We start from the raw sequence: 13453 nt of genomic DNA on the forward strand, positions 1-13453 counted from the left end.
CTATAATAACCTGTTAAATGAATAAACTGACTTTCTATATTATTTTATTAGATACAGCTCTTCAGAAATCAATATTTGGTGGAATAACCCTGGTTTTTAATCACAGTTTTCATGCATATTGGCATCATGTTCTCCTCCACCAGTCTTACACACTGCTTTTGGATAACTTTATGTCTTTACTCCTGGTGCAAAAATTCAAGCAGTTAAGCTTGATTTGATGGCTTGTGATCATCCATCTTCCTTTCTTCGATTTGGTAAAATGAAAGAAAATCATCATATTTAAGTGGTCTCTTATTTTTTTTTTTTTTTAGCATTTAGCTGTATGTTAAATCTAAATTTTCACTGTTGTTCTTTATATTTGTGTGTTTATTAAGTGCTTATTAATGTTTTGTTAAAATATTTACAGGTTAACTTATAACCATTAATGAACTCCTTTATAAACTAATAATACACCTTTTAAAAATGACTCTTATTTAAAAGATTTATGCCAAACCTTGTATCTCCAAAACTCTCAAAACTCTCTTAAACTCTTTTAAAAGATCAAATTCCTGATAATGATGGAGCTTTTTCTATTGATCCATTTATCATGACATTTTGGATATAATGTAAAGTGAAGTTTCCCAGATTCATATTATGTCACAAAAATCTTAGTTACTTAATTAGTTAATTAAATATGTAGATGCAGTTGTTTGTGTGATGATATCTACTGTATATGTATATGTATCTTTGCTGTCCAATGAAAAGCATGTATCTCTAAAAATGCAACTTTACAGAAGAGAAATACTGTAAAACATTCTTAGTTTCCAATGGAAGTTAAAAATATGTAAAAAGAGGTTATTTTAGGTAATTCTGGAGAATTTCTATTGGTTCATTTTTTTTTTTATTATGTAGTAAACTAAAAATGGAGATACTTGATTTTCATTGGACAGTGATGATGTGTGTATTTGTATATATATATATATATATATATATATATATATATATATATATATATATATATATATATATATATATATATATGTGTGTATATTATTATAAAACCCCATTTTATTATTGCATTAACTCTGAGATCTGATCCGTGATCAGTTTCTAGACACTCACAAGTGCACATGGAGAGAGAATGAAGCTTTCTTTACTCGTTGGAAACAAAATGATGACACAAATGAGCAATAATGAGTTCGACAAGTAAAACAGTTTGTATTTGTGCTCTATTCTTCTCATGCTAAGAGAGCTGCACTTCGCAGGCCCCATAAAGAACCGGGTTTTACACTCAGAATCGAAACAGACAGGGCTTTGGGGGAATTCGGGGGGGTGGGAGGGGGGCAGGGTATCGGTGAAGAGGCAGACGGGTTAAAAAGACAGTTTTTGCTGCCAGTGCCAGTCAGAACACGCACAAATAAAATGGAACAAAAATGAAAAAACAAGGTCTGGGTAAGCATTAAAAAATTATTTACAACCAATATAATAGTGAACAAAACATTTACTTTCATATATGTAGCTACAGTAAAAAGGCTGTGGGACAACCTTTCAATCCCTTCTATACAAAGTTTCATCTCGACAAATGCAATTTCTTTTTTTATTTAATTCGTTTTTTAAATTCGTTTTTTAATCCCGCCAAATTGAAACGGATCTGCGGCGGCGGCAGCTCGCGGTCGTGTCTCTTCGGTTTAATCTGCACCTTTCTTTTAGAGAGGAACAAAAAAACGAAAAGAACAAAAATGACACAATGGTACTCATCGTCCGCTCTCTAACGAGAGACTCGGGAGCGCACACAAGTTCAAAATACAAGACAGCAAGTGTCTACACGTGTATTTCAATCCAGCCATTACAGAGAATCCATTCCAGATGAAACAAAAACAGATACAGATGACAAGAAATAGGCATTTTTCTCTTTCTTTAAAAAAAAAAAATCATAAAAATATGTCTGGAACAATGTTTGCTAGGTTTTCTCTCTGTGTGTATGTGTGTGTAATATGTAAAGAGGGTGTAAAGGGGGTGTAGAGGGGGTATAATTTTCTGTATACGCTGGTCCCTCAGCCTCGAAGGGCTCTGCAGCTTTTTGCAGTTCACTTTGTCTTTATTGTCAATTTGTCTTTATTTTCTTACACCCAAGGCAGAAAAAAGCTACTAAAACTCAAGACTTTTACAGTTACAGTGACAAAAACCATTTTAAGAGACCCACAATTTAAGTTGGACTGCAAATATGAAAAAACAAAACAAACAAAAAAAAAAGAATAATAATAAAAAAAAAAAAATCAAAATTCAAAATTCATTTTTTTTTCTTTTTTTTTCTAAAATGCCCAGGCATTCTCCAATATTACAAATACTGGTATACTTTTACAGTAAACAAGAAAAAAATGTAATATATATATTTATATTTATATATTTATATATATATATACTAAAACCCCATCACCGAAAAAAAAAAAAAAAAAAAAAAAAAAAGATTCCAATATACACATAACCACTGTGGCATTCAGAGAAACTTTAGAAGCAACCTTGAAAAAAAAAAGTAGCAAAACAAATAAAATTAAAAAAAAAATCTCATTTGTTTAAAACACACATACACACAAATATCATTTTTACCCTTGTACTTGTTTCAATACTGTAAACGTATTTTTAAGACAGAGTGCACTAAAGTCTTTTTTTTTTTTTTACCGTAGTTTCCTGATTTTTCGTCCAGTCTCTTCCTTGACTATTTGTAGCAAAAAAGAATCTTCTGGAAAAAACAAAACCAAAAAAAAATCTATACAATTTGACCAAAGGGACGCAGTCTTATCAGTCTTATCCTGAAGTGAAGAAGAATTCATACATATATAACGTCTAAAATGTGTTTTGGTGTGTGTTTGTGTGTGTACGTGTGTATGTGTGTTTGTGTGGTTCGTTGTGCCATTATATTGTATGTACATATGCATACATATATACACACACAGACACAGACTCAGTATTGTGCTGGCTACTTTACTTTTACCTTTATTCAACTTTAAAAAAAAAAAAAAAACTTTTATTATCTATTTTTTTATTTTCTTTAAAAAGAAAAAATGAATGAATCTCTGATTCACATATTCAGAATTTTCTTTTTTTCAAATTTTAGAAGCAGATTAAAACTTTTTAAAAGTTTAAAACTCTATATATGGACACATTTTTGCCTTTTCTTTTTTTTTTTTGAAGTCAATTCTTCGCTTGACAAAGAAGAAAATAAAATAAAATAAAAAAGAAAAATGAAAGAAATGTTGCATTTGTCTTGCAAGACAATAAATAGGAAGATCAGTATTCAAGGCACACTCATGTCAAATTGAATGGCAGTACAAAAACTGTCCAAATAAATTAATTTCACTTTTTATAGTGCCAGCGCTGTGAAAGCCAAGCCTAGCAACGAACGCTGGCACTCGAATCTCAGACGCTCCCTTCACCCACTAAATCCTTTCAGCGTAATTTCTTGCTCTGAAGCCGTTCTCTCCATTGTTCGTGAACGCGGAAAACAAATCATAAAGTGCGGGTCAACTGCGAAGAGCTGAGGATGTTTTTTCCTTTGTTTTTTTTTTTTTTTTTTTGCTTCAAACCAAAAATTCCCTCAATTTTACCATTTTAAAACTTCTACATTGGCTTGGCCCTAATGTACTATAAGTGTGTGTTCAACGTGGGGCGTGGGGTGGGGTTGTGATTTAAACCTAAAGGAGTTGGTGCTTGGTGAAGACATAAAATGTAAAAAAAAAATAAACAATAAAAAAAAATTAAAATAAAAATGAAAAAATAAAAATAATAAAGTAGGGGAGGAAAAAAAAGAGCTCAGAAATGTTCAGAAACTCGTCTGTGTGTTGCTACTGTACTTCTTAGAGTGCGTTCAACTACACATCACAGGAAGTCCTGAATGAGAAGAAAGAAAGAAAGAAAAAAGAAAGAAAGTCTTACTGTTTGGGCTCAACAGATTAAGGACAGACACTTACTCTCTAGTGTGAAATAATCTGCATATTTATATATATATATATATATATATATATATATATATATATATATATATATATATATATATATATACTGTATATAACTAATATATAACTGCCTGCACCAAGTTAACCAGATAAGCAACAACATCATCCACATATACACAGAAATATATAAATATAGTTTTTCACAGGTATGGTGAATTAAAAGTGATTGGGATGTTTATTGTCATTTTCTTGAGGAAAGGGAACAATGCATTATTAAAAAAAACAATCATTTTTTAACACAGAAATGTAACGTCTTAAAACTTACACAAATTGACATTAGTTTGGCTATTAATTTTTCCAATCTCAATCACCTATAATTCACCCTCATTAATTGATGTATGATTACAACAACTGTAAAAACTCTAAAAGCTGATCTGGTTAAGTTGGAGGCACAGATGCAAACTCAAGATTTTAAAATAAAACATTGGAATAGAAGACATGTATAGTGGTCAATAACTGTAAATCAATAGATCATCGTCTAGATATAACATAACATATATGCATGTTTGCATGAGTGTGTTTGCATCTAGGTACGTTTAGGACTAATAATAATTATGTAATGCAGTATACATAGACATTTAGACATAATATGAGTGTCTGTGTGTGGGGGAGGGGTGTTGAGATTTAGGCTAAACGAGAGCTTGGTAAAAAAAAAGTGCAACATAAAATGGTAAAAATTAAAATAAAAATTAAAAAATGAATTTTTAAAAAATGAGGGAAAAGAAATAAGAGCTCAGAAATGTTCAGAAATGTATCTGTGTGTTGCCACTGTACTTAAAAGTGTTGTTACTTTAGTATGTACTGTACTAAAGTAGCAGCAGTGTAATTGTAATGCAGTAATGCAGTAATAACACTTTAATAACACAGTAATAATGCAGTAATAACGCAGTAATGCAGTGAACAGGTATGTAGTCAGGGTTTGAATCAGTGCCATAATCTGGATGTAATCTGGGCGTAATCTAAGATCTGTGTGGAAAAATCACAGCAGGTCCGATTGGACTGAACTACTGGAGCGAACGGCTTGGCATTGATAAAGAGTAGAGTGGCCGGGAGGAGCAGTGGTAAACGGTGTAAACCCGACGAGCACGGAGAAAGAGAGGAAAAGAAAAAGGGGTGAAAGCAAAGGGAACACCGTGATTAAGCTCGTCGGCACGACAGCTGATGAGAGCGAGTGCTTTTCAGGATCAACAGTCTCAGCGTGAACTAAAGGAGTTATTAAAAAATGATCCAGAAGCAAAAGATTGTTTGACTGGCTTTGTCTGGGTTGGTACTAGGTACCTGAAAGCAGCTGCCTTTGTGATCATCATCATTATTATTATTTATCATCATTATTTCATTATTATCTTCCTTTTCCCGTCTCTCCCGCCTGATTTACGGCCGGGAGAAACAGCAGGATCCTCCAGGTTTACCGTCACATCTGACATTCAGTGCTACATCCCCAATTAGATTGACACGTTTGAAACTACAAGGTCTAAGGATTGTTGTCCGCTTACATCCTATCATGACTAATAATCATAATAAACAACAACAAAGAAGAAAAAAAAAAGCAGAGAGAGGAACGAAAAAACAAAAAGAAAAAAGAAAAATATATGATAGCTTTCTCAGTTCTGCTTTCCCAATTCAACTGAAGATTGAATTCGGCTTCTCTTCAAGAAATTACATGTAGCTTAAATATAATACAAATAAAACAATAAGCAGCGGCCTAGATTTTCTCAAAATCGTACTCTGTTCTGAAAAAAAAAAAAAAAAATCTCAGGTATTTTTTTTTTCTCTGGGTAAAAAAAAGTAAAAAAATAAAATAAATTTCCCAGCATTCGAAATCATAAAATAATACAAAATGAAAAAATAAAATGCACCTGCACATGCCAAAACATCATTTACGAAATCCAATAAATACAGAAATTATTGCACAGTTAAAGGCTCCATTTAAAACATCATTTAATTCAATTCATCCACTGATAGACTGAAATAAAAATGCCAAATCAGGCAGTTTAGACCCGCTCCAATTACTCCAAAACTTCCCTTTGCTGCTGTATGGTTTTTTTTTTCTATCTCTCTTTCTCAGATGGCAGTTTCTTAGGCAAAAACACCAAAAAAATCTAACTAAAATTATTATTATCATTATTATTATTATTATTTGAAAAAGGAAAAACAGAGTATCCAGCTACCCTTTTTTAATATTCAAGGAATTGTTAGGCAAAATAGGAAAACAAAAAAAAAAATCTGGCTTAGCTTCTCTCGGCTTGTTCGATTTTGACCTCGTTCGTCATCAAATGTTCCCCGTGCCACTTTTTCATGTGTTTCTCTAGCGTGCTGTAGACGCTAAAGGGCATTTGGCAAATGTCACAGCGGTACACTTCCTTACCGAGCTGCCCGTGCGTCTTCATGTGGCGCGTGAGTTTGCTGCTCTGGGCGCAGGCGTAGTTGCACAGCTCGCACTTGTAGGGCCTCTCGCCCGTGTGGCTTCGCCGGTGGACTGTCAGGTTGCTGCAGTTTTTGAACACCTTGCCGCAGTATTCGCAGGTGTCGCTACGTCGGCTCTCTTTGGAGCTGGGTCGGCCCGGCCCCGCACCCCCACCTAAATGGGGGGTGCTTCCCCCGCTGGCCGTCCCGCTGCGGCCGGAGAGTCCCCCGTCCAGCAGGTCCCCGGGCGGCGTGGAGAACCGCAGGCTGCCGTTCTCTGAGGAATGCTCGGAGGATGTGGCGAAAGGAGATTGTCTGGAGTCGGTGAAGCCCAAGAAGGGGTCTTTGATGAAGTGCCGCGAAGCCGCGTAGCCCACCAGCCACTGGGAGTAGACGTTTTCGGAAGGGATCAGCGGCGCCGGGGGCATGTCTAAGTCCTTCTCAATTTTGATCCTCTTGTTGGAGGAGTTGGACAAGCTGGGGCTAGTGATGGGCGTGGGCTTGCGAGGGAACAGGCCTGAGAAAGAGTCGCCCGAGCCACAGTTCCTGCCGTTGATGGTGGGCCGCTCCATCTGGTGATCCATCACCCCGACTACCGAATCCTCGTCTCCGGTGTCCCTCTGTCCGTCAGAGCTCCTCTTCATGAAGGGAAGCCTTTTCCGATTGTCGACGATCAAGTTATTGTACTGCTGGATGGAGTTCAACCCCACGGTTTCTACCATCTTGCTCAGAGACAGTCCCTTCTCATCCGCGGGGGGTTTGGAACCGTTCTCCCGGTTGCGGCTCAGCTCCGAGTCCATGCTGAAGTTGGATTCGGGCCTGCTCTCGTTTTCCAGCTCCTCTTCTTCCTCTTCTTCCTCTTCCTCCTCGTTGTCAGGACCCAGTCCCTCTCCTCGGAAATCACCGTCTCGACCTTTCATGCCCTCTCCGGCAACATCGCTGGTACCCGGCTCCGGCGAGCTGGTGGCCGAAAGCCCATCGTCGGAACGCCCCGTGATGGATCCTGACTTGTGCATGTGGGTCTTCATGTGGCGCTTGAGTTTGCTGGCCTGCGAGCAGGCATGGTCACACAGCTGGCACTTGTAAGGCTTCTCTCCCGTGTGGCTCCGCCGGTGCACGATCAGGTTGCTCTGGAACTTGAAGGTTTTGCCGCAGAACTCGCAGGACTTGCTCTTGTCTTGCGTCTGAGGTGGAGTGGTGCTGCTCGGGGGCATCGGCGGTAGAGGAGGAGTGCTGAGGAAGGGTGACTTGCGGTTGGGCTGGAAGGGGTTTGGGTTGAGCAGGCGGTGCATAGGGTTGCCGCGGCTGGGTGAGAGCGGAGGGGTGGAATTTGTGTTCCCCGCCAATTCTCGCAAGCGGCGGGAGAAATCCATGGACTGGGTCTCCATGCCCATGGGCGTCAGGCGCATCACTCTCTCGAAGGCACTGGGATGCTGGGAAATCAAACCCATTTCTTCTGCGCTAAGGCGTTCCAGGCGATGGGGGTCTAAGTGGTGCCGGGGAGGCGGGCTGACGAAGGGGGGCGTGTTTGGTAGGCGATTTTCCACGAAGCCAGGAGGGGGTTCCCGGAGCATGGGCATCCGAAGCAGGTGGAAGGGGTTGTTGTCCCCCAGGAAGTTGGTGAGGGGTGACTGGGGTATGGATTCAGCACCAACTGGAGGAGGGATGGCGATCCGCGGGGTGAGCGAAACATTGGACAGGTTGGACTCCAGGTAGATACGGATCCCGTGCGTGTTCTGGACGTGTTGCAGGAGGAACCATGCGCTGGGAAACGGCTGCTTGCATGTTGTACACGTGTAGCTTGAAGGTTCATCTCGACCTGAAAGAGAGAAAAGATAGAAGGATGCTTAATTAAGGTTATTGCAAAGTTATATTAAAGCAATTTGAAGAGGTAGCATGCACTGTACATACATTTCTGTCTACAGTCTACAAACAACTTGAGAGAATTCACTTTATATCTATCTATGAAGACTTAAGTTAAAGATTAAGTTAATCAATTACCTTAAACTACGCAGCAAACAACCGTAGAAAACCCAGCTTAAAGAAGTGTAACGTAGCTGTCCTGACTGCAGCACTGCGACTATGCCAAGCCTAACATGGGGTCACGGAGCGATTACATGTTCCACAGAACAAACTTTGCTCGTGGGCATTTGACATGCCTCGAAATTTGCCTCGCACTCTAAGCAGCGGGCCCCACTCATCATGCCCCACCGTCCCCCGACGAGTGCAGCACATACTTAACAAGCTTGTGACAAGATCATTTCCATACTCGGCTCTGACGGTCGAGCACCGCGAGAACATGGCATCTCCAATTTCAACTAGTCTTTAATCTTCCCTCTTACAAACGCTTGAATCATTACGGCTGCACAATGCCAGGCGAAAGCGCTCTAAACTCGGAAACCCTCCGAGCGCCAGGGCCGCGGACGAGGATGCCAAAGTAATATGCCAGTAAATTGGAAAAGTACAACTTAAACTGTGATTTAAGGGACTCTTATCACGATCAAACAAATAAACTCGTCCCCTCTAGGAAACAAATAAAAAAAGAGAGGGGGGAAAAATTGGGCACATCAAGATAAATGGTTTCTAATAAAGAGTGAAAATACGGCCTGAGATTTAAGCTGAAGATGCTATGGGGGGGGGGAAATATGTAAGTAAAGAAAGAAAGAAATTAACATATAAATATATAAATAAAATAGCTGGTCTGAGTTTGTTATTCAGTGTTAAAGTCTGTGGCATTTAAAACAGCTTAAGGGTATTATTTGCTCTTCCATTAAGAATTTCTCAGATTTCTTTTTTTTTTTTAACCCCCTTTACTGTGTGTGTTATTGTGTGTGTGTACATATGTGTGTGTGTGTGTTTCTTATGTGTTTCTTTTCTATTATTGCTCTCCCTAAAAAAAAACAAGCTTTTACTGACATCACAGAGAGAGCACTTTTTTTTTTTTTTAACCGAACTGCGCGAGAGCACAGGACTCTTAACACTGACTAGGGAACCCTGTGTAAAACTGAACTGACCTGCTAATCTTTTTAATGCAGCTTAAAAAATGCTTTTAAAAAGTCTCAAAATGTTTTGATGTCCTTTATAAAAAAAAGTGATTGGATGTTTTGGAGAAAAAAGTACAGTGCTTTTACATTTTTGCTATTTATGGTAATGTTTGTGCATCCAAAGTACAACACGGTATTTAAAGTCCAACTGCTCTTAATAATAACCCTGATGTTATCCTATTTATCCAATTTACTAACACCCTTTATCCTTTATCCAGCTATTTAAACCTCTGGAAAATGATTTAAATTAATTAAACAACTGTTAGGTTAAGAGTTAAAGCAAAGGGAAACTTTGAAAGGAAAAAATTGATTATAGATTATAAAATAATAATAAGATTGCATGTGATAGTGAGTTAAACATTATCCAACACAAATGCATGTAAAAAATATTTCTTATGTAGAGTATGTTTCTTATGTATGTTACATCTTTCCAACTATTCCAACAGGAGACCGCTTGTCCACATGCTGCTGTTATTTTGCTGTCCTCAATAAATGAGTAAAAACAAATTTATATCAATTTATATCAATATTTGTATCATTTTCTAAGAGCCAGAATTCTTTTAAATGCTGAATGAGGTCAAAATGACCCCTTAGATAACAAAAGTGTTAAAAGATGAAAAAAATCAATTGCTTTAGAATATGATACAACTATGTCACAAAGCAAAATGAACAAAAAAGGTGTCTTTTAAAAAAAATAATCTTAATTTTACTAAATAATCTGCATTGGCAAAATTTACAAACTGTAGTTGAACCCTAGTTGAGGTTAACCCAACAACTCTGCACTAATGCACATGTTTATCTTGACTCTTTAGTTGAACGGGGTCTACTAAGCAATTCTGCACGAGTTTTTGCAAAAAATTTTGCACCAGGAGTAAAGGCGTAAAGTTATCCAAAAGCAGTGTGTAAGACTGGTGGAGGAGAACATGATGCTATAGATGCATGGAAACTGTGATTAAAAACCAGGGTTATTCCACCAAATATTGATTCCTGAACTTTTAAAACTTTACGCAGATAAATGCTGTAAATACTATATTTTTATTTGGAATTTGGGGGAAATTTGGGGTTGTTTGTAGTTTATAGAATAAAAGAACAATGTTCATTTTAATCAAACATATACTTATAAATAGCCAAAAAATCAGAGAAACTGATTTAGAAACTTTCACAGGCCAACGTAAAAAAAAATTAAGGGGGTTTTAAGTTGGAAAGACTTAATATTTGACATTTTACCACATTAAAACATGAATTATCTGAACTAAAGCGTTCTAGTTTTATTCTAGGTTTTCTTTAAAAGTTTTGAAATTGATTACAGTGTACATATGACTCTTTTAGACAAGAATTATGTAATTTCTATTCTTTTCAGAGAGACGAGATGAGAGTTGACCATTGAATAATGGTCAAATTGACCACAAATACTCCAACTCTAATGAAATACAGTACATCTATGTCCATATATGGTCATGAACATGGGTACCAACCTAAAAAACAAAGAGTTACTACTCTACTATCAGAGTACGGTAGGTTTTATTTTTTTATTTTTTCCTCCTGATAGTGTGTGATGACGCTAGGCTAGGCTAGTCTTCGTTGTCTCTGTGCGTTCGGGCCCGGCATCACCCCGTACCTTTAACTACACATGACTAATTGATGCAGCTGCAGCTGCAGCAGCGCTGTTGCACAGGTTCAGCAATGCAAAGGGGACTCGTTACCGCTGCTGCGGCCGCCGCACAAACAAGTCCGCTATAGCCAGTATACAGCGGAAAAATGGGGGGATGCTAAACAGTCGGGCGAGGTCCTGGGGGACCGGCGAGGAGAAAAAAACAGAAAAAAAAAGACAGAGTGGAAATGGTAATTGTGTACTCGGAAAGCAGTTTCATTTATTTATTAAATGAAAGCTTGGTGTTCTGACCTAATGCAGCAATTTAGGATACGCCGGGAAACATATGCTGCCGTAATTGTTCGGGTATTTGATTCTCAGGCTTGTGTGTAAGTGTGTAAGTGTGTGTGTGTGTGGTTGCACACATGTGTGTGTGTGAGTGTGTGTGTGTGAGTGTTTATGAGAGTGTTTTCTTCATTTTCTTCAAGTGTGTGAGTGTGTAAGAATGCGTGTAAGTGTGTGTTTGTAAGTGTGTGTATGTGGTGGGAACAATAGGACTGAAGAAACACACACACACACACACACACACACACTTCGCTGGTTCACACACTGCCATTGTTGTGTGGGATCAAAAACAGGCCCAGCAGATTGGCTGAATAGCTCTGGTCTGCTGCTGCATTCCTCCATACACTGCTGCTGCTGCTGCTGTGTAACACTAAAGGAAGGAACCAGTCTGGTGGAGCACCATTACTAAACAGGTTAAATACTGGTGTTACTGGTGTTTTCCATTCACTAACTCAGATCCATTAACACACACCTATCTCTGGATACTGGATACTGGATAGAACTTCTCTTTCTGTGTATTTTTCTCTTCATATCTTTTTATTTATTAAATTTTCTACATTGTAAATTAATATTAAATACATAGAAACATTAAAAGACCCAAAATGAAGGGAACTATGTAGTAAACAGTAAAAAGTAATGATTTGGGATGAGCTGGAGCTTCACAGCGTGAAGGAAAAGCAGCAACTATTGTTCAGCACCTCCAGGAACTTTTTCTTTCAAGACGCTGAGAAAACTATTCCAGGTGACTCTCCCTCATGAAGACACTGAGATTAAAATTAAACCAAGAGTGTGCAGATCTGTCCTCAAAGATAAATGTGATACTTATTTAGAAGAATCTAAAGTATAATTCTAACATATTCTGGTTTGTTTAACACTTTTTGTTTATAGAATAAGCATTCAGCCTGTGTTCATGTATAGCTTTAATATAGTCTTTAAAAGAGGTGTATCCAAACTTTTGACTTGTAGAATATTTTTTTTGAATAATTACAGAATATTAACCATTTAAACATCAAAAAAGCAACTTAGTTTTGTTATTAAATAAAGTTTTGGCTTGAGCAACATATGCACAAAGCATCTCCTTATTACAACGTCCTATACTGGATATACAATGTCTAACTGGCTCACATGTTCATGACAAGTCTCCACACCACTCCACAAAACATCCCATTACATCCCTTTAAAAGAGGCACTAATAAACCCCCCTCAGCTCAAATTTGAAAAATGCAAAAAAATGGTAAGGGTAGTTTGGGAGGGGCACTGGGTGATGATGTATGGGTTTAGGGGCAGGGCAGAAAGGGGGAGCTGATTGGCTAAGCTGCAGCAGTGGCAGCAGTGTGCCTCTGATATCTGATAGCGGTGAGACCTAGATCAAATATGTAATATTTATGTAATTTATGTCATTTATCTTTGGATAAAAAGACACAAGTTTCAGAAAAATTAGTTATTTCTTTTATTTGTTTTAATAAATATGATATTGCAAATTTTATTTTAACATGAGTGCAGTTTAAATGATCATAAAATAATACATCATGTTAATAAATTGCAAAGAAAAAAAATAAAGTAAAATTTTTGAAATGTTTCAATAATTGTCTTACTAAATCATTTTAATTTTTAACATTTTACTGCGTAAAAAAATTATGAGAAAAGGAATAGTAATTAATTCAGCTAGCTTCATGAGACTGTGCATTATGTAATACTGTATATTGAATAACGATAAATCGATACACTTCAAAGAGGAAAACTAAAGGAGGAAGCACTTAACTCACACTAACACACACTCGTACACATTCATTCACACTCTTACACACTCACACACACTCTAAAGGTTTCCCACTGATGTTTTTATGTGAGTGACGTGTGTTAACGAGTGCGGGGAACACAGCTGTTCTCCTCGGTGGGCCGCCCTGTCCTGTACAGCCTTTGACTTAATTACAGTGGACAGAGCATACGCTTTACACACAATGACCATCCTTTCTTCCCCCGGCCTGCGGAGGCCCGCACACACACACACACACACACACACACACACACACACTCTTCTACTCATTCACACACTCCTCAGCCCCCCTCCTTCTTGT

At 37.8% G+C, this 13453-nt stretch overlaps 1 protein-coding gene across 2 annotated transcripts in view; it reads right to left on the bottom strand.

Moving 5' to 3' along the window:
- Positions 1 to 1114: 1114 nt before the first annotated feature.
- Positions 1115 to 13453, bottom strand: part of bcl11ba (BAF chromatin remodeling complex subunit BCL11B a) — a 98456-nt gene continuing 86117 nt past the window's right edge. Inside the window, exons 3-4 of one of the 2 annotated variants that reach the window (XM_022673271.2) lie at positions 6358 to 8214; positions 1115 to 3867 (exon numbers count right to left, since the gene is read on the bottom strand). In XM_022673271.2, coding sequence (XP_022528992.1) covers positions 3845 to 3867; positions 6358 to 8214 — 1880 coding nt within the window. In that variant the 3' untranslated portion in view covers positions 1115 to 3844. Of the gene's footprint in view, positions 8215 to 13453 lie in introns of both variants that reach the window. The other variant, XM_049464132.1, reaches the window with a different exon arrangement.

The sequence above is a fragment of the Astyanax mexicanus genome, chromosome 14, assembly GCF_023375975.1.
Source record: "Astyanax mexicanus isolate ESR-SI-001 chromosome 14, AstMex3_surface, whole genome shotgun sequence".
Taxonomy (NCBI): domain Eukaryota; kingdom Metazoa; phylum Chordata; class Actinopteri; order Characiformes; family Acestrorhamphidae; genus Astyanax; species Astyanax mexicanus.